This window comes from Heloderma suspectum, chromosome 2, assembly GCF_057233095.1.
Source record: "Heloderma suspectum isolate Gila_16-S chromosome 2, 16-S_ref, whole genome shotgun sequence".
Classification (NCBI taxonomy): domain Eukaryota; kingdom Metazoa; phylum Chordata; class Lepidosauria; order Squamata; family Helodermatidae; genus Heloderma; species Heloderma suspectum.
The window spans coordinates 346,383,673-346,403,430 of NC_139459.1; the positions used below are offsets into that span (position 1 = coordinate 346,383,673).

The window sequence follows — 19,758 nt, forward strand, 5'->3', positions numbered from 1 at the left end:
TTTTTTTTTTTTGGTGATGCCTTTCCTCTTTCTTGGCAATGTCTAAGTGGCTACCATAGCCATTTTTTTGTATAACAAGCGAGTAAGGTCTGGAATGTAGGTGAAGTAGAGGTTGTCCTCTTTCATGGCAGGAAATTAGACCTGAAGATCTGTTGGGTTCTTTCCAACTCCCATGAAAATTCAGTTGGCTCAAACCACAGATGATTTTTCCCTACCCAACCCAAGAGATTGCAGGATAATGACTGAAACACGGTTCCTGCTCTCTTGTTCACAGGCTACTGGATATCAGTCCAACCACAGGATTGAGCTTTGTCGTGGACACCACTGGAAGCATGGGAGAAGAGATCAACGCTGCCAAGTTCCAGGCACAGGATATCATTGACCGGCGCCATGGCACCTCTCAAGAGCCAGATTTCTACATCTTAGTGCCTTTCCATGACCCCGGTGAGATGGTTGACACGGGCCCAGTTTTGTTGGGAGGAGTGGGTTTGTTTGTTAAATGTGTGTCCCGCCATTCTGCCAGAATGGTACTCAAGGTGGTTAACAGCAGTAAAATACAACGTTTAAAAGTAGAAACATAAAAAAGGGACAGATAAAACACATCAAAAAAGAACAACAGCCAGTTGAACAAATTACAGCATATTTACAGTGGCTATAAAGAAGTCAGCTTTTCAGGCTAAAGGCCTGTCTGAATAAAAGCATCATTGCCTGCTGGCAGGAGGTTATCAGAGATGGGGCTAGATGGGCCTCCTCTGGCAAGGAGTTCCAGAGCTTGGGAGCAGTTACTGAGAAGGCCCTTTCTTGAGCTCCTTCCAAGCACACTCAGATGTTGGCAGGACTGGAAGAAGGGGCCCTCCCAAAGAACCAGGCAGGCTCATATTTGAGAATATCGTATTTCCACAAGCTTCTAATTTATCTAGGAGAGTTGTTGTGACCTTCACTGATGCTAAAGCCGATCAGGATCTGTACTTCACCCACAAAACCTCATTGAAAGGGAAGGAAAAGTGCCCCCCTTGCTTCAGTGATTATGAGCATACGTGCATGTGTGAATCAGCCATGGCAGGCCGAACAAGATAGATTGACAGAAAGAACTTTAATCACAGCACCTCAGGTGCTATGTGCTTTTCATTTAAGTTGGTTCTCACGTTCTCCTGAATTGAAGTGATTGTAAATGCATGTAGGGATGTATAGTTTGTGTAAAATCCGTTCTGTCTGTGTTTCGCAGGTCGTTAGGAGCCATCGACGGAATTGGGGGGAGGGGTTAGTTGCCGAATGTGTGCCAATTCACACGTGCAAAAACGTGCAAATCTCCCCAAAATGAGGATTTTTATCCTTTAGCTTGTGGAGGAAATGTGCATTTTTGGCTGGTTTAAAAATTTTTCTGCATAGTTTTCTATGATGAAATTTGTGCAAATTTCCTGAAGGTTAGAAAAATGGTTTGCAAGTCTGCAGCATCCGTCCGACAGCGGAAAAACTGGTCCGCTGCTGAATCCCTGGGTTGAATTCATAAAAATCTGAACTCATTTGATTCTGTTGCACATTTCTCTGACACCCCTAAGTATACATCATGTGCTCTCTCTCATCTCTCCAGGGTTTGGCCCAGTCCATAAGACCAGTGTTCCAGAAGAATTCCGGAAAATCCTTGATAGTCTCAGCGCTCTGGCTGGTGGGGATGAGCCAGAAATGTGCCTTTCTGCACTGGAGGTAAAGTATTCATGTGAACTCCTTGATATCTGCATACTTGTATAGATGAGAGGTTCGACCACTGGTGGTCTGCAAGTTCCATTCAGGTGTCTATGGAAAGGAAGGAGAGTAGTCGGGAATAACTGTACTTGGCCCTGCACCTGATTTTTTCCCCCTTATTATGGAAATTGAAGCCATTTTGACCAGGGCTGGAATATTGAGCAGGCTAACAAGACCCTGGCCTGAGGCCTGTGATGTTTCATAATAAAGTGCTGGTGCAGTCGATTACATTTTACGTAAAAAATTAAGCAGATTAAGGGTGCTGGCTGGGGAATCCTGGGAAGTGTAGGATTTTTTTCTGTCCAAACATGCATAGGATTGCGCCCTAAGGGGTCCTTCCTAGCAGCCTAGGGCCCTTGACTTTCACAATGCAGTGCTGGTTTCGACAGTGATACAGAGGCTGAAGAGACTGGACTTTCTTTCTTTTTAGTTTGTGCACCCTCGAGTCCAAATACAGAAACTGACAAACATTACACTCGACTTCACAGACACAAAACAAGCACATTCTTTGCATTAGAAAGGCAAGACTGCAGTTATCAAAGTATGAGTTATGCATGCGCTTTGATTTGTAGACCAAAACAAGTTTATTAAGTGGTCTACCAAGACTTCCAGCAATTTTCAAGTGCTCTGCAAAACAAAACAAAAGATTGACAGCCACCGTGTTAGATCTCAGCACTATTTAAAAAAAAAATTATAACTATTTTTCTTTCACGTCATTCATTGTAAAAAGCGATGATGATGATGATAAATGTGTCTTCGCCGGTCTTCTTTGTGAATTTTGCAACGTCAAATATTCAAGAAAGGAATTGTACCATCTCGGTATGATACGGGAAATCGTACGTCTGAATGCATCTTGACATCAAGGGTAGGCAGCTTCTTGGCCATGTCTCTGCTGCTGCATGCTGCATGCTGCCAAATTTCAGCAGCAGTAGTGACACAATTGCAGTTTGCCACTAGATTTCAATGGCCAACTGCAATGGTGGCCTAAAAAGCCTAATGGTGGGTCTACTCTAACCATGACTTTAGCCACACACTAAAAAGAAAGTCCTGTCTCTTCTGGCTCTGCATCACTGTCAAAATCAGCATGACATTACGAAAACCATGGGCCAGGCTGCTAGGAAGGGCCCCTTAGGGTGCAATCCTATACATGGTTAGATAGAAAAAAGTCCTACATGCTGGCTGGGGAATGCTGGGAGCTGCAGTACTCTGAGGCCAGGAATTTGTTTTCAGGAGCAGAACTGAACCGAGCTCACTGTCCTTCCACACAAAATTTGACTCCTGGTTACCTCAAGCTTTCATTTCAGCAGTATAATCTGGGGTGAGGGAAGCCGTTTTTGTTGTTGCTATTGTTAAGCAATTGGGAGTCAGAAATCCTCGCAGATCTACTGCAAATCACCCAGTGATCTACCACTAGATCCAGCTCTACCTCCTGCCTACTCCTGACTTGAAGCCTATCACTTGTAACATTTTGCTGGCTACAGTACGAAACTATTCTGCCAATCATTAATGTGGTTTGGTTATTAGTTCACTGAACCATTCGTGAATTTCTGTTAAATGTTAAACTAATTATCGTAGTTGGATTTTTGATGAATGGTGGGAGACTCAGCTAACTGGGTGACTTCAACTTCCATGCTGAGGCTGTCTCCGAAGTTCCAGCTCAGGACTTAATGGCCTCTATGACAACCATGGGGCTGTCTCAGTATGTCATCGTTCCAACACTTGAAGCAGAGCACACCCTTGATTTGGTTTTTGCTCCAATTTGTGAGATGGGTAGTCTGGAGATTGGGGGCTCCAAGTAACCCCATTGTCATGGTCAGACCATTTCCTGGTGAGATTTGAACTTATGGTGTTACTGTCCTCCCGCAGGGTGGAGGACCTATTTGGATGGTCCACACCAGGAGACTGATGGAATCCAATGGATTTCTGAATGCTGTTGGAGATTTTCCAGTGGAAAGAGCTGGTGATCCAGCCGACGCCCTAGCCTCACTGTGGAGCAGTGAGATGTGGAGGGCCATCGACTTGCTTGCACCTCAGTGCCCTCTCTGGCACTGTGGAGCCTGTTTTGCTCCCTGGTACACTGGGGAGCTGCGGTCAATGAAACAGGCTGGACATTGGCTAGAGCACAAATGGCACAAGACTCAAAAGTGAAGATGACTAAGCACGGCCTAGAGTGCATAAATGTGCCTACTGCGTGGCAGTGCGGGCAGCAAAGAAGGTTTATTTTGCTGCCTCCATTGCATCCTCAAGTAGCTGTCCAGTGGGGCTCTTCCAGGTGGACAAGCGGTTGTTAACATCTTCCCCAGTAAATGGGGTCCTGGCCCCATCCAGGACCCACTGTGACATTTTTTCATCGCACTTTGAGGACAAAATCGCTTGTCTCTGCAGCAAACCTGATGCTGTTGTTAGTGCAGTACCAGTCGAGGTGTCTGATGCCACCATCTGCCCGATTTTGTGGGATCAGTTCCACGATGATGGGGGCCTGATGATGTGGACAAGATGCTTGCAATAATGCGACCGACCATGTGCCCTTTTGATCACTGTCCCTCCTGGCTAATAAAAGCTAGCCAAGGGGGTATGACTGGGTGGGTCCAAGGAGTAATAAATGCTTCCCTACGGGAAGGGGTGGTCCCTGCTGTCCTTAAGGAGGCAAGAGTGTGGCCACTCCTGAAGAAGCCCACTCTGGACACAACTGTATTAGACAATTACTGCCCAGTCGCAAATACCCCTTTTCTAGGGAAGGCACTTGAGCGGGTCGTGACGGACCAACTGCAGGCACTCTTGGAGGATACTGATTATCTAGACTCATTTCAATCTGGGTTTCGTCCTGGTTGTGGGACTGAATCAGCCTTGGTCACCCTGATGGGTGACCTTCATCGAGAGAGGGACAGGAGGAGCGCAACCCTGTTAATTCTGCTCCATCTCTCATCGGCTTTTGATACCATTGACCATGGTATCTTCCTGGATCAACTCCGTGGGATGGGTATTGGAGGCACTGTGTTACAGTGGTTCTGGTCCTACCTATGGGGCCAATTTCAGAGAATAACATTGGGTGACTATTCCTCACCTGCTTGGCAATTGAGCTATGGGGTGCCGCAGGGTACCATCTTGTCCCCAGTGTTGTTTAACGTCTATATGAAGGCGCTGGGAGCAGTCATTAGGGTATTTGGAGCTAAATGCCATCAGTATACTGATGACATGCAGCTCTATCTCCCTGTGACATCTGAACCAGGAGAGGCTGTGCAAGTCTAGACTCAGTAATGGGCTGGATGAGGGCCAATAAACTGAAGCTGAATCCTGGCAAGATGGAAGCTCTGTAGGTGAGTAGTTCCCGGGTCCGGGAGATAGGCTCATTGCCTGTTCTGGATGGGGTTGCACTCCCTCTGAAAGATCAGTTCCATAGTCTGGGGGTACTCCTAGATCCATCATTGTTGCTGGAGGCCCAAGTGGTCGTGGCGGCTCGGAGTACCTTTTACCAGCTTCGGCTGGTTTGCCAGCTATGGCCTCTCCTGGACAGGGATAGCTTGACCACGGTGTTACAGGCATTAGTAACCTCAAGACTGGATTACTGCAATGCACTCTATGTGGGGCTGCCCTTAAGGCTGGTCCGGAAGCTGGAGCTAGTGCAGAATGCAGCAGCTCAGCTGTTGTTGGGAGCTGCTCCTTTTCAGCGTGTAACTCCTCTGCTGAGGGAACTGCGCTGGCTGCCTATTCTCTACTGGGCCAGGTTTAGGTTATTAGTTGTTGTTCAGTCGTTAAGTCGTGTCCGACTCTTCGTGACCCCATGGACCATAGCATGCCAGGCCTTGTACAAAGCCCTAAACAACTTGGGATCAGGATACCTGAGAGAGTGCTGCCTCCTTTACCAACCTGCCTCGTCACTGAGGACATCAGAGGGCATGTTCCTGGTGGTTCCACATGGACCCATGGCCCAGTTGGAGTCCACCAGGAAAAGAGCCTTCAGTGTGGTGGCCCCCTTCCTGTGGAATTCCCTGCCTTTAGAGGTCAGGCAGGTGCCAACATTGTATTCCTTCCGGCGCCTCCTGAAGATGTTGTTATTTCAAGAGGCCTTTCTTGCGTGACCAGCTGTGGTTTGTTAAATTCCACTTTGTTGGGGTTTGTCTTTGTAAAAAATGTTTTAACTCTTTTAACCTGCTGTTTTATTATTTTACTGTGTTGTTTACTGGTCCGAAATCTTCTTATGTGGAGCGGTATACAAATATTGTAGATAGATAGATAGATAGATAGATAGATAGATAAGATAGATAGATAAGATAGACAGACAGACAGACAGACAGATAGATAATCTATCTATCTATCTATCTATCTATCTATCTATCTTATCTATCTATCTTATCTATCTATCTATCTATCTATCTATCTATCTAACTGGGTGCTGAGACAGATTTGCACCTATAAGGTGGAAACCCTCTTGGGGCCAAAGCGCACAGCAACATGTTCTTCCAGCGCTTTCTTTTGGCTGTCCTGATGGCTACAGAGCCACATGCAGTGCTTGGTGGAATGCTAAAAATCTCAGAAGTCTTTCTCCTCTTCTCTAGCTTGCCCTTCAGAGCTCGCCAGCATACTCTGAGATCTTTGTCTTTACTGATGCGTCCGCTAAAGATGCTCACCTCAAGAACAGGGTGGAAGCTCTTATCCAGGAAAAAAAATGCAAGGTTGGCTGGGCCATTTATTTGATATGAGACTTTAAGGGCGCAATCCTATGGGGATAGGTGGCCGCCTATCCAATGCAGGGCAGGAGAAGCACAGAGGGGACCATTCCCTCCACGCTTCAGCCGCCCTGCATTGTGGCTAGGCAGCCAATTTCAACTGTCTAGCCGTGGGAAGGCAGAGAGGGGGAAGCGGCTGCCGGATGACATGTAGGATGTGTCGTACTGGCATTTCCACCTTCCCCGCCCCGGAATGCCCCCTGGAACGCCCCATTTTCACCACAGTGTGCTCCTCTACCAAGCGCGGAGCGTGGGGCTGTTCCAAGCTGCCTGCGAGGCAGTGCGTGTGGGGGGAAGGTTGGTTCTCTGGGAACCAGTGTTGGAGCATGGGCTCCGAGGTTGGTTCCCGGAAACCGACATGTCCTATGGCCATCTAGCCACTGACTAGCAGCCATAGGATTGCTCCCTAATTTTTGCTGTCAGTGATGTAGTAATTCAGTGCAAAATATGCCAGTCTCCCACCCCAAAGAATATAAAGCTTCTTTCTTTCTTTCTTTCTTTCTTTCTTTCTTTCTTTCTTTCTTTCTTTCTTTCTTTCTTTCTCCATCTAACATCAGGTGACCTTCCTAATCACGGAAGATCCATTGAAGACCCGGGCGAAACGGGAAACACTTGCCCCAGACCGATTCAACCTCTACGTCAACCTAGCTCACCATTCAGGCGGCCAGATCATATTTACGGACAACAAGAACATCCAGGAGGTGGCCAAGATCATTGGTGAATCCAGCATATCTTCGGTAATGGGAGTGGGGCAGAAGGACTGTTTTGTAGCACTGTGCTCTGTGCTCTGTCCGTTTCCTTTTTTAAGGGATATAATATTTGATTGATCAATTGACTGAAGACTTTTGTGTGTGGGGTGGACTGGTTCATTTCAGTTACTATTCTCATCTGCTTAGCTGCATGTCATTTTCACCATTAGCACTGAATCTGATATATTTTCTATAACCACAAAGATACTGGAGGGGAGGCAACTGATCCATCGTTTGACAATCTTAATTTTGATTCAACTTCGCTTGTTGTTTTCCCAGACTTTGCCATTTTCATCTTCTAAATATGTTTACGATGAGTTCCGTTCTTTCTCCTGGCTCTGTTAAAATGTCTGTTCCTGTGGTTTCTCACCCTGATTACTGTAATGCTGTGTTCATTGGCCTTCCTTTGGGAAGGATCCCATTGTCTGTGACCACTAGTGCTACTATGCTGTGGTAGTGGAAACCCATACCTGTGCACAATCAGTAGTGCTTGCTAGCACAACAAGTTTCCCAAGAAACCCATTGCACTCGCAAGCACTGTTAGCCTTGTGCAAGTGCTGGTTTCCGCAAGTGCAGGGTCAATAGCGATAGTGCGCCATCGGAGTCTTCTCTTTATCTCCTATTTTGCCCTTTTGTTCCTATTATGAATGCTGCTGTACATGTGCATTTTCTCCTTTTGTCTCTTTAATCACGGCACACCTTTGTTTCATGGACCTAACTGGCTTCCATTTTATCTTCTCTGTTAAATCTTAAAAAGTGATTTCACTTCACTTGCTCCTTCTTCTTTCTCTCCTTCAGCTGTATGTTCCCTCCCATTCGCCTCTCTTCTTTATGAACCTGTGGTCTTGAGGTTCTTTCAGATTAGGCTTTTACGGTGTCATTGTCCTGCCCCATTCACAGAATTTTATGGGGGGTCCGGACATCGTCATCTTTAATTTGTAGCCCTTCTGCGTGTATCTGTGTTTTTAACAATGTCTTCTGTCTTTTTCCTTAACACAGAAAATCTGTTGAGGAGAAAAGGAAAGAACAGCAGTCCAATGCCTTCTGATTATGAGTGTTGGAGCTCTCTTGTCTGGAAGCACTGTTGGTTAAAACATTTGCTTCTGCTCTCATTTTTTGCCCTCGTCCTTTCAGATACCAATCCTTGGGTTGGATCCAGACGTACTCATGCTTAAAGTAGAGCCATTGAAATAGAAGAGATTGGTGTTGTTGTTGTTGTTGTTCAGTCATTCAGTCGTGTCCGACTCTTCATGACCCCATGGACCATAGCACGCCAGGCCTTCCTGTCCTGCACTCTTTCCCGGAGAGTGCTCAAGTCCATATTCATTGCATCAGTGATGCTGTCTAGCCATCTCATCCTCTGCCGTCCCCTTCTCCTTTTGTCTTCAGTCTTTCCCAGCATCACAGTCTTTTCCAGAGAGTTTTCTCTTCACATTAGGTGGCCAAAATATTTGCGCTTCAGCATCTGTCCTTCCAATGAGCACTCAGGGTTGATTTCCTTTAGGATGGACTGATTTGACCTCCTTGCAGTCCAGGGGACTCGTAAGAGTCTTCTCCAAGAGATTGGCATTAGTTATGATTAACTAAAGTCCCATTGATTTCAGTGGGTCTACTCTAAGCATGAGTAAGCCTGGATCCAACCCCTTATTTCTGGAATTCTTTTTGTATGAATACTTGGTTTGCTGAGCTGAGTTCCCAAGCCCTCCCATTTCTCCATCCCTTCATGTGTTCTGCTTTTTTTTAAAAAAAAAATTGTCAGTCTTTGGGCAGGACCACTGGTGGTTTTTGGTTTCTGGTTTCTACCTGGAAGAGCATAGTTGTTGGCACAATATAAATAATAATTTCAGCAGCAATTAAGAAAAGGTTTTCTTTCCTTAACTCAGTCTTTTAATATTTCCCAATAATAAACCTTAGGAACTTGACAAAACAACATAGTTGATCATTCCTCTTATGAAAACAAACTACTCTACCTGGAAATCTCTAGATAATTTGTAGGCCTGCTTCCTCATTTTAATTTTTTTTTAATTGATTGATCAGTTAAATATGCAGAATTATACAGGTGAGAGAAAACAGTTGTTTAAAGAAATAAAGGCCTTAAACATGTTCGCATGTCACTTTAAACCAGGATTCCTGGCTTATTAAGACCACAGTGTGCATGAGCTGCTGCATGCTGGTGCACACAGCTTGTTTGCTGCTGCTTTGCTTCTCTTGCTTGCAGGTACACAAAGCAGGCATGGATAACTTCGTGCTTTGTCAAAACCTGGGATTAGGGTTTACTGTGTTCAAACAGGCTAGGTTTCATAAACCAACAACAAACCCTGGTTTAAAGCCAACTTATGATCCCTGCTTGTCTGGGTGCAGTTAATTATCATCTTGAGTTTAGACAAAACACTAAGCTATCCATGCTTGTTCGATATACATATTCTTAGATGCATTCCTTCACCTCTCTCTCACGTGCCTTTTTTAAGTTCTTTAAAAATATTTTTGGTAAATGAAATACTGCTGACCAATTAATTGGGGGCATCTTTTCAGTTTCTCAAAATGTTTTTAAGTTGTTTGTTAAATCAAAAATCATCAACTAAAAGTTGAAGCTTCTGATTCTATGATGTAACAGTTTAAAGGTCATTTTCAACTTCAGAAATGCATTATAAAAGTATGTGTGTGTGTTGGCCTCGCATCACTAGGCATTCCAATAACTTTTCTATTTCAAATTGCACACTCCATGTGTTTCCCCACTAGCCAGCTCTAACAGACGTTGGGGAATCTGCCTTTCCAGGTGATCCTCTTCCGCCACCAGAAAGGAAACATCTTCAACTTTAAGGGGTCTCACCGGATGATAAAGAGGCAGGCACCTGAGCTGGAGGTTCACCGGTTCTGGATTGACAGCTTAGTGGACAAAGTGGTTGTGACTATCCAAGGTGCCATCTGGGGCTTTGAAGTCTGGGACCCTGCAGGTAGTGAATGATTTTTTCATTCAGAATCTTGATCAAGTCTCTCGGCTCCCTTAAGTAGACTGCCTTCATGTTTTGGTTCTTCTGCTTCTTTTTAAAAAGTGCTTTTATGCTCTGGGCCCCCTGCCGAGGGTACAAAAGCAGGGTACATGGTAAATTAAGAAAAAATGCATGCATGCATTAGTCTTTGACCCCAGTTGATTTTAAGGGAAGCCTTAGAGCAGCGTTATTAAACTCTGTTTTGGGAGAATATTTGGGCTCCTTGGAAGCTTATGAGAAGATTCCTGCACTGATCAGGAAGTTGGACTCAGTGGCCTCAACATTCCCTTCCAATTCTATCACTATATGGTAAGCTTGCCTGAAAGACAGCCTGTTTACCAAGTGAGCTCTTCTCTTCCTATATACTGCCAGTGCCAGGGGGAATATTGGGCATTGAAGGTCATGTGCACTTTTAAAGCTAAAAACAGACCTGGCTAAACACGGTTGGGGGTGGACCACTTGGGGAGGTCCAGAGTCCATTTTCGCCCCATGCCTGGACACACTTCACGGGGTGCCAGGAAAAAACTCAGGGTTTTGCTGCCCGAATTTGGTGGCAAACCGCTCCGTACTTTAGCTTTAGAGAGCTAAAAGGGTTAGATTTAGCTTGTTCCCAAGATAAATTTGATCCTTTAACATTCCACAATGGCTATGGGAGTGCTAAAAGAGTCAAATTTTGCTTCAGGACAAGCTCAATTTGACCCTTTTTGCACTCCTTAGTGCTAAACGGCGCCATTTCTTTTGTTTTTAAATGGGCCGTGTGTTGCTCACCATTGCTCTTTGTGAACTAGGCGGACACCCTAGAAAGCTCCTTTGTACCCTCTGCAAGACTTCTGTGGCAGATGTGCAAGGGCCCCCTAGTAACGACTTTGTTTCAGAATATCCACATTGTCAGGGTGCTTCTAGATGAAGGGCTCCTAGGGCTTCCATTCGCCAAGTCCATTCCATGCACTTATTCTGTCTGGGAGTTGTAGTCCAACACACCAGGCTGGGAAAGACTGGTCTGTAATATACAGTCAGGGCCAGAAATATCGGAACAAGGATAACTGTTTTGGCAGTTGGCCTCTGTACACCACCACATTGAAGTTGAAAAGAAACACACTCAGATGGGAGTGAAGTCAGGACTGTCGGCTGTCATTCAAGGGGTTTGAAAAAAGTGGGGCACTAACCATTCAGGAAGTACAGCCAGTGGCATACACATGCCCCCATCGTTGGGGGCTCATAAGTAATGGAACGAATGGCTGACAAGCAGCTGCATGGCCAGGTGTGGCCTGTTTCCTGGGGACCCCATGACCAATCAAGCAGATAAAAGGCCTGGAGGTGGTTCTGAGTGTGACATTTGCATTTGGTAGCTGTTCACTGGAACTCCCAACATGAGGTCCAAAGAGGTGTCCATGTGAGTGAAGGAGGCCATCATTAGGCTGAGGAAACAAAATAAACCCATCAGAGAGATAGCAAAAACAGTGGGAGTGGCAAACACAACAGTTTGGAATATCCTGAAAAAGGAGGAATTAACTGGCAAGCTCAGCAACAGCAAAAGGCCTGGAAAACCATGGAAGACAACTAACGTGGATGACTGCAGAATTCTTCTCATGGTGAAGAGGAACCCTTTCACAACATCTAGCCAGGTCAAGAATGCTCTCAAGGAGGTAGGCATGTCATTGTCAACATCTACAGTCAAGAGACGGCTTTATGAATGTAAATACAGAGGCTTCACAACAAGGTGCAAACCACTGGTAACTCTCAAGAACAGACAGGGCAGATTAGCCTTTGCCAGCAAACACCTAAAAAAGCCTGCCCAGTTCTGGAATAAGATTCTTTGGACTGATGAAACCAAGATTAACTTGTACCAGAATGATGGGAAGAGAAAAGTATGGAGAAGGAAAGGAACAGCTCAAGATCCAAAGCATACCACATCATCTGTCAAACATGGTGGAGGCAGTGTTATGGGATGGGCAGGTATGGCTTCCAATGGAACCGGGTCACTGGTGTTTATTGATGACCTGACTGCTGATAAAAGCAGCAGGATGAATTCTGAAGTGTATAGGGCTATACTTTCTGCTCAGATTCAGCCGAATGCTGCCAAACTGATAGGACGCCCCTTCATATTGCAGATGGATAATGAGCCAAAACATACAGCAAAAGCTACCCCAGAGTTTCTGAAGGCAAAGAACTGGGATGTTCTTCAATGGCCAAGTCAGTCACCTGATCTCCACCCAATAGAGCATGCTTTTCACTTACTGAAGACAAGACTGAAGGCAGAAAGACCCACGAACAAGCAGCAGCTGAAGGCAGCTGCAGTAAAGGCCTGGCAAAGCATCTTGAGGGAGAGAACTCAGCATTTGGTCATGTCCATGGGTTCCAGACTTCAGGCAGTCATTGACTGCAAAGGATTTTCATCCAGGTATTAAAGGCGATCCTTAAGTTTGAAATGATGTTGGTTTGTTCCATTACTTCTGAGCCACCAACGATGGGGGCGTGTGTATGCCACTGGCTGTACTTCCTGAATGGTTAGTGCCCCACTTTTTTCAAACCCTTGAATGACAGCTGAAAGTCCTGACTTTGCTCCCATCTGGGTGTGTTTCCTTTCAACTTGGATGTGGTGGTATACAGAGGCCAACTGCCAAAACAGTTATCCTTGTTCCAATATTTCTGGCCCTGACTGTATCATTCTTCCTTGATGCTTTGTTTTGGTAATCTTGACAATAACCCTTGTAGGATTTGCGAGCCAAACACAGGCTACTATCCATGACAGACAGGAAGTCCATTGTGTACTAGACAGTGTCCTGGTTTGCATGTAACAACAACCCATGGGTTAAACAACCCATAGGCTGTTGGAACAAGCAGGGAGAGTGGCACGCCAGCCACTTCTGCTTTTAATCAACAACCTACGATTGGCCTGTTCATATGACATGCAAACTCAGAGTGCTGGGTTGTTTAAGGGCTAAACAACCCAGCAGTTAACCCAACAACAAACTATGGATTAACTGGTGGGTTTAGCCCTTAAACAACCCAGTGCTCTGGGTTCGCATGTCGCACTCAACAACCTAAGAACAGGCCAATCGTAGGTTGTTGATTAAAAGCAGAAGTGGCTGGCGTGCCGCTCTCTCCTGCTCGTTCCCAACAGCCCATGAGTTGTTTAACCCATGGGCTCTCATTACGTGTGAACCAGGTCACTGTCTAGTACACAATGGATTTCCTGTCTGTTGTAGTTATTAGCTTGAACAGGCTGATCATAGGTTGGTGATTAAAAGTGGAAGTGGCTGGCATGCCCGCTCTGTCCCACTCATCCCCAACAGACCATGGGTTGTTTAAACCATAGACTGTTGTTACGTGTGAACTAGCCCAGTTCATCTGTTTCTGCAATCACTGGCAGGCAGCACAAACAGGATGTTTGTCCATGACTGCTGGGCATCCTTCAACTTGGTTGATCAGTTGTGCAGGCCCATAAAGGAAAAAAGAAGGGCTAAAATGGTACATTCTTTTTCTCTGAGGGGAGAAGAAATGATTTAATTGGGGGTGTAAGGTAGCTCTGAGTTAAACACTTCTTAGAATAACTTCAGGACCATAGGAGCATTTCCCAAATAAGCTGCTTAGGAAAATTGAGGAACCTCTTCCCTTGGAGTTTTTTGAGGAAGTTTTTTATCAGTATCTGCTATAGGTGCTTTTAGGCTGCAACATTATGCTCACCTGCCTGGAAGTAAGACCTACTGAACTTACTTCTGAGTAATATGTATAGGAAAGCAATGTAAGATACAGAAGTAGGGCTGGACCCTATCGGCCCAAAAGGAATCTTCTACTAAAAGTGGGAGAGTATGCAGGTGTGGCTGTGCCTTTACTCTGTAGTGTGTTTAGCCTAGGCGTTAATCCAGTTTATCTTTTAAATATATTTCTTTTATTGTTGGGTTTAACTGATTTTTAATTAACTGTTCATTTTAATTTGTATTGCATTATTGTTAGCAGCCTTGAGAACCGTTTTTGGGAGAAAGGAGGGATATAAATTTAAACAATTAATTAATTAATCCTGGTGACCTTCCCATAACCTTCCTTGCAGGTGCATTCCAAACTGATGCATCAACCCATGGTTCCTTAGCCACGATCCAGTCCATTGGTGGTATCTACAGAGCATTCCTGTCTTCTCCTGTCCGTGCTGGTGAATGGATGTTGAAGCTTCAGTCAGGAGGCAACTATTCTGTGCACATCCAGGGTGAGAAAAGTATGATGATGATGATTATGAATATTTCTTGGTCCCCTTTCAGGACAGGAGCCCTCCCAAGGTGGCGTACAACAGTAAAACTCATATAATAAAAACTGATGCTGAACTAAAAATAGTAAGAACCCCCACAGTAGCAAACATTCTATAAAACAGCAAACACCAGCATAAAACAAAACCTACAATGCACAACTGCAGCTACAACCCAGACATATAAAACATAACCAGAGGAAGGCCAGAGTAAAGTAGTCAGTGTTCAGAGCCTTCCTAAGAGCCTGCAATGATGGAGCCTGGTGGAGCCCTGATGGCGACTTATTCCAGAGGTGTGGGTCACCATGGAAAAGGCCCTGTCTCGTGTAATCACCCACCTAGCTGCCCTCACAGGTGGGCAAATGAGAAGGGCCTCTCTTGCTGATCTTAAAGTGCGGGCAGGTTGATCTGGTTGAAGGTGGTCCTTCACCTATATCAATTTAAAAGGATTAAACTGATGCACTGGCTCAGTGAGACCACAGTGGGGTCTCCCATGTTTTTTACATGTTCTTCGGTATTATACATTTGACTGCACTTGTGAGTGCCGGTTGCAATGGATCCATTCTTATTTTAAAACCATGGTCATGTTTTTGGAATCTTGGATCAGTAGATTCTATACAGAATTGCTCCAGTCCTCCGGAGCAAATAATTTTGGTGGGTTGCTTTCACGCAAGGGCCCTTTAGTGCTGTCGAGGCATTGCTTTTCCCCAGTAGCGTGGAAGTGGGAATAAAACAGTGGTTTTACATAGCACAATATAATGTATATGCAGAGCTAGCGTGTTATACTGGTTAGAGTGTTGGACTAGGTATGGGGAGACCCGGGTTCTGGGCCCCACTTGGCCATGAAGCTCACTGGATGACTTTGGGCCAGTCACTGACTCTCAGCCTAGCCTACCTTACAGGGTGGTTGGGTATAGGGCTGTACAGTGCTTTGGTCCAAATCCCAAAGTGTATCGGGGTGCTTTGGGGGGACTTCATTGAGTTTTGAAGTGGGTCAGAATAGCACTGAGGCAGTTCAAAGTGAAGCGAGTCATCCCTGAAGCGCCTCGGTGTGCCTCGAAGATTCGGAGCTATTCTGAAGCCCAGGCAGCCTGTCTCTAAAATGTATCAACTTGCGAAAGATCAGGGAGGGGGCAAGGAGGAGGGAGGGGGGAAGTGGAGGGGGAGGGGGAAAATGGTGAGCCTTGGCGAATGGCAACTCTAGTTGCCAGATTAGGGCTGAACTTAACCCAGTGGTCTCCAATCAGTGACAATGGTGGAGGAGTGGGGGCGGGTGGAATGCTGTATATAACAGGAGATCTGTCTGCTTTCATTTCATTGTGAGGGAGAGCTGGCTAGAGAGCTGGCTAGCAAGGTCTGTGTGGTGTGTGTGTTCTACTGCAGCTTCACTCATTGTTCTTCCTTCCCACCCAGCCCTTCTCAATTCAACTATTCCTATTAGTCTTCCCTTTCTTTATTTTCTACTAGATAATTTAATACCCCCCCCCCCCATAAAAGTACTTTCCTTGCCTTGTTCTTTGGCTCTCTCCCTTCTCAGTTCCTGTATTCCTTCCCTTCCCATTTCAACTCATATCTTTCTAAAATATATATACCAAAAACAAAACAAAACCCTTTTCTCTTCTGTTAGGCCTTATAGTGTATTCCTTCCGCCTAGCTTGTAGGCAGTTTTTCTTTCTGTATCTCCTTTTCTTTTGCTCTTCTGTGTGTGCGCGCGCATGTGTGTGTGCGCGCGTGTGTGTGTATGTGCAAAGCACGACACCTGAGTCCATACAATATCATAGGCAAAGCACTACATATACACATGATACAATATATAAGATATAGTGCGCAAAGCACTACACACACAATTTGTTTGTTTACTGTGGTGCAAAGCAAGCCCAATATGAGGCTTCTAAGGGGTCTTGGCAGGGGCAGAGGGGGGCGAGGTGCTGGTGGGACCAGCAGCACCAGTAGCCAGGCTGATTCCCCCCAGTCCAGATAGTGCATCCCGGTCTAGGGCAGACCTGTTTTCCCAGGTCATGTGTATTCCATTCAGCCAAAGAGAGCCTGAGGTTATCCAGTGTGAAGGTGAATAGGAAAGTAGTAGGGGAGAGGGGTTATTTTTCACTTCAAAAAAACCTACACCAGAGATTAGGGATAGTGACCTAATCACCTCTTAAACATCTAACTTCTCTGATTACCCCTTTAGTTTATTACCTTTGGTTTGAGGTTCTGAGAACAGCACATTTTACCTGTGCCTAGCATAAAAAACTACTGGGCCAAACTGTCTGAAGTTTGGCAGGTTCAGTAACCTGCACTGGGCTGTCAGGTGTCCAGACTTCATGCACTTCTGTGGAACCAGTGAAAAGTTATAGCTCTTAGTTTTGAGAGTGTTGGCTGAAAAAAGCAAATTTTACCTGCACCTAGCACAAAAACTACTGGGCCAAACTGTCTGAAACTTGGCAGGTGGAATCATCCCCATGAGCGCTGCCCAGTCTCCCAATTTCATGTATTTATCATTAAAACTGAAAAGATTATGGCTGTTTCTGTTTTCCAATGCAAGTCAATGGGAAAACCTAAAATCTGAATATTTTGGGTATCTGAATCTTACTTCAGATCTGAATCTGAAGCTAATTGGATTGTGTCCTAAGTAGTCCGAAGCAAAGCAGAACCTATTCAGAAGGTCTGAATCGGCATCTGAAGCGAATCGAGGGGTCCGTGCACAGCCCTAGTTGTGAGGATAAAGTGGAGAGGAGAAGGATCATGTATGTCACCTTGGGCTCCTTAGAGGAAAGGTGGGATATAAATGGAACAAATATTTGGCACTGCCAAATGTTTATTCAGAAATAAGTCCTGCTCAGTTGAGGGCTCTTACAGTCATTCCTTAATTAGGTACTTCTTCTTTGTAGCTACTGCTTCGTGTTCAGCAGGCACATGACATGATGTTACTGAATTGGCCCTTAATTTGTTAGCTCAGGTTTCTTTTCAGGTGGGGGTGGGGATGGGGAGAACTTCAATTGCCAGCTTCCAGAGTAATTGCTCTCTTAATTTTTTTCATCACTATTGCAGAATAGCATTCATACAACAATTAATGAGCTATGGAAACCAGTAAAGCCCCCCTGCCCCAGCAGGAACTGATTGATTAAGGGTGAGTTAAGTAATGCTGTGTCCCCACTGAACAGGAAGTAATTATAAGGGCTGAAGCAGTAAGGAGAGAGATAATATTATAAAGAAAAGTTGGCCTGCAAAGCCTGCAATGCAATGAGTAGGTAATGACATCACCGGGGTTCTCTGTAAAAAGTGAGTGAAGGTAAGTGTAAAGAACCCCCATTTTCTTTTTGTACTCTAATGGTGTCTAAGACTTAATTTGGCCAGGCTGAAGTTGCATGTAGCGATACAACTCTCTCTGTGTGTGTTGTCTTGAAATATCTCTAGCTCCAAGCTCAGAGCAAAACTCAGTTAATGATCTCAGCTGTGTTCCTGTGGGAACTGTTCCCCTCGCCACTAGGGATTTGGGAATGCTGTTCCAGCCAACCTGTGATTGGCTAACAGAGATCTCCTTGGAGTTGTCAGGGGCTTGAGCATAAAAAGAGGGGTGGGGGCTATAGCTGCCCATTGTTTTTGTCTTTTGTCTTGCTTTTGACTTTGAGTATCACCTTTGGGGGCCCTATCCTATTGAAAACTTGTGCATAGGTATGTACAGACAGGTGTAGGTAACTTTTGTTGTTTTCTGCCTGAAGTATTGTTTTCAGTTGTTACTCTGGTTCTTGTATGCCTTTTTGCTCCTTTTCCCCCTTTCCCCTTTGTAAATAAGCTTAACATCTATCTCAAGAGTTGTGTGTGCTTCCTTCCAAGCAAGCCTTCGGATTACATCCAGAGCTTTCTGCTTGGTTAATTGCTACTGTTTAATGTTTTGGGCTTGAGGCTTGGGAATAAGGTGTGGTGGAGTGAATCCGTACTCCCTAAGCCTGAAGAGTGTCCTGCAAAGTCTGAGAGTCCCCTGGCTCAGGCTGACATGGACGTAAGGGGTGGAGGCAGCCTACTTACTGCTGGGAGCTAGGGCAAACCCCTTCCTTCCTTCACACTAAGGATGGCATTCCCAGACTTTAAAGGTTAGGGTAGAAGCAACTGTGTGGACAGAATGGATAGAGAGTGGCTTATTGGATCCCCGCCTGCCCTCTTGAGCCCCCTGTCCCTTTGTTGGCAATGGGAGAGTGCCTCTGTCAGGGTTTCCCTTATGAACTGGACCCCCTAAGCAACTCCTTAAGGATCTCATGCCTCCTTAAGAGTCCCGAAAGAACTTCCTTCTTTTACCTTCCCCTTTCCAATAACTTGGAGTTTAGGCTGTAGACGTGGGGTGATTGACACTCTAGACACAGGGTTTAACCACAACAGTTTACTGGTGAATTTACTGCCAGTACTTGGCAGTTTACTTGCCAGTTTATTTGCCAATTTACTTGCCAGTTTACTGGCAAGCAAGTTACAACTAAAGGTATTTACAGAATAGAGCTGAGTGATACAAAAGGCATTAAGAGAAAGTGAAAGTTGCAAAATTCAAGTTCCTTTACCCAGCTGTACTTAGACTTCTCCAGGCTGCTTCTTCCTGCTCCCTCTTCAGGCTCTGCTCTTCCTAACTCTGCTCGTGCAGCTCTGGTCTTCCTGACTCTCTCTTTTTATACCCTCCTTCCCCAAAACTGAAAGTACTGCTTCAAACCCGAAGAAATGAAACTTAACCAGAGAAATGAAACTACTCATCCCAGGGATACCCCCTCCCAACAGAAAAACTCCAGCCCTCTAGGCCTGACCTTTTTTCTCTTTGTCTCTGTAGGCCTGAAACCTTCACGGCCTCCTTTTGACATTTTCAAATATTTGTTTTTGGTGGCAGGTCAGAGCAGCCTTGACTTCCTCTATTCTTTTGCTGTTCCAGTGGATGGACGCCACCCAGGGCTTATGATGGATAGTCACCCTATAGAAGGTACGTGTGGGATCCTTACCCTTCGGTATATCAGTGTTGTTCCTGCACAGCCGTGTGAGACCACTGGGTGGGCAGTGTTATAATGATTGCAAATGGTCTTTGCCACCATTAAACCTCCTCTATACCTGGCTGCCATAACTGCCCCCAAAGGGGTACAAACATGTGCAAAACTATCTCCCAACTTCGGTTCCATGTCATACTTAGGCCATGGAAATCTTCTGTAGCTCTCCTCCTTCCTCGTAGACTCTGCCTCTAGCTTCTGGCTTCGGTTTTCCAACCTAATCGCAGGGCTGGAGATTTCCAGTGCCGCCCTTACCTACAACCAGGCATACTTTGGATTGGATGCATGGCCCAC

General features: G+C 45.4%; 1 protein-coding gene across 5 annotated transcripts in view; it reads left to right on the forward strand.

The window, feature by feature from the left end:
• Positions 1-19,758, forward strand: part of VWA7 (von Willebrand factor A domain containing 7) — a 54,499-nt gene that overhangs the window by 19,461 nt on the left and 15,280 nt on the right. For all 5 annotated transcript variants that reach the window (XR_014788621.1, XR_014788622.1, XM_084840874.1 and 2 more), the window contains exons 7-13: positions 275-444; positions 1,592-1,704; positions 6,300-6,416; positions 7,028-7,207; positions 9,996-10,173; positions 14,261-14,413; positions 19,314-19,403. Coding sequence is in view for 3 of the 5 variants with exons in the window: in XM_084840874.1 (XP_084697000.1) it covers positions 275-444; positions 1,592-1,704; positions 6,300-6,416; positions 7,028-7,207; positions 9,996-10,173; positions 14,261-14,413; positions 19,314-19,403 (1,001 nt within the window). In the remaining 2 variants the exon portion in view is untranslated. The remainder of the gene's footprint in view (positions 1-274; positions 445-1,591; positions 1,705-6,299; positions 6,417-7,027; positions 7,208-9,995; positions 10,174-14,260; positions 14,414-19,313; positions 19,404-19,758) is intronic.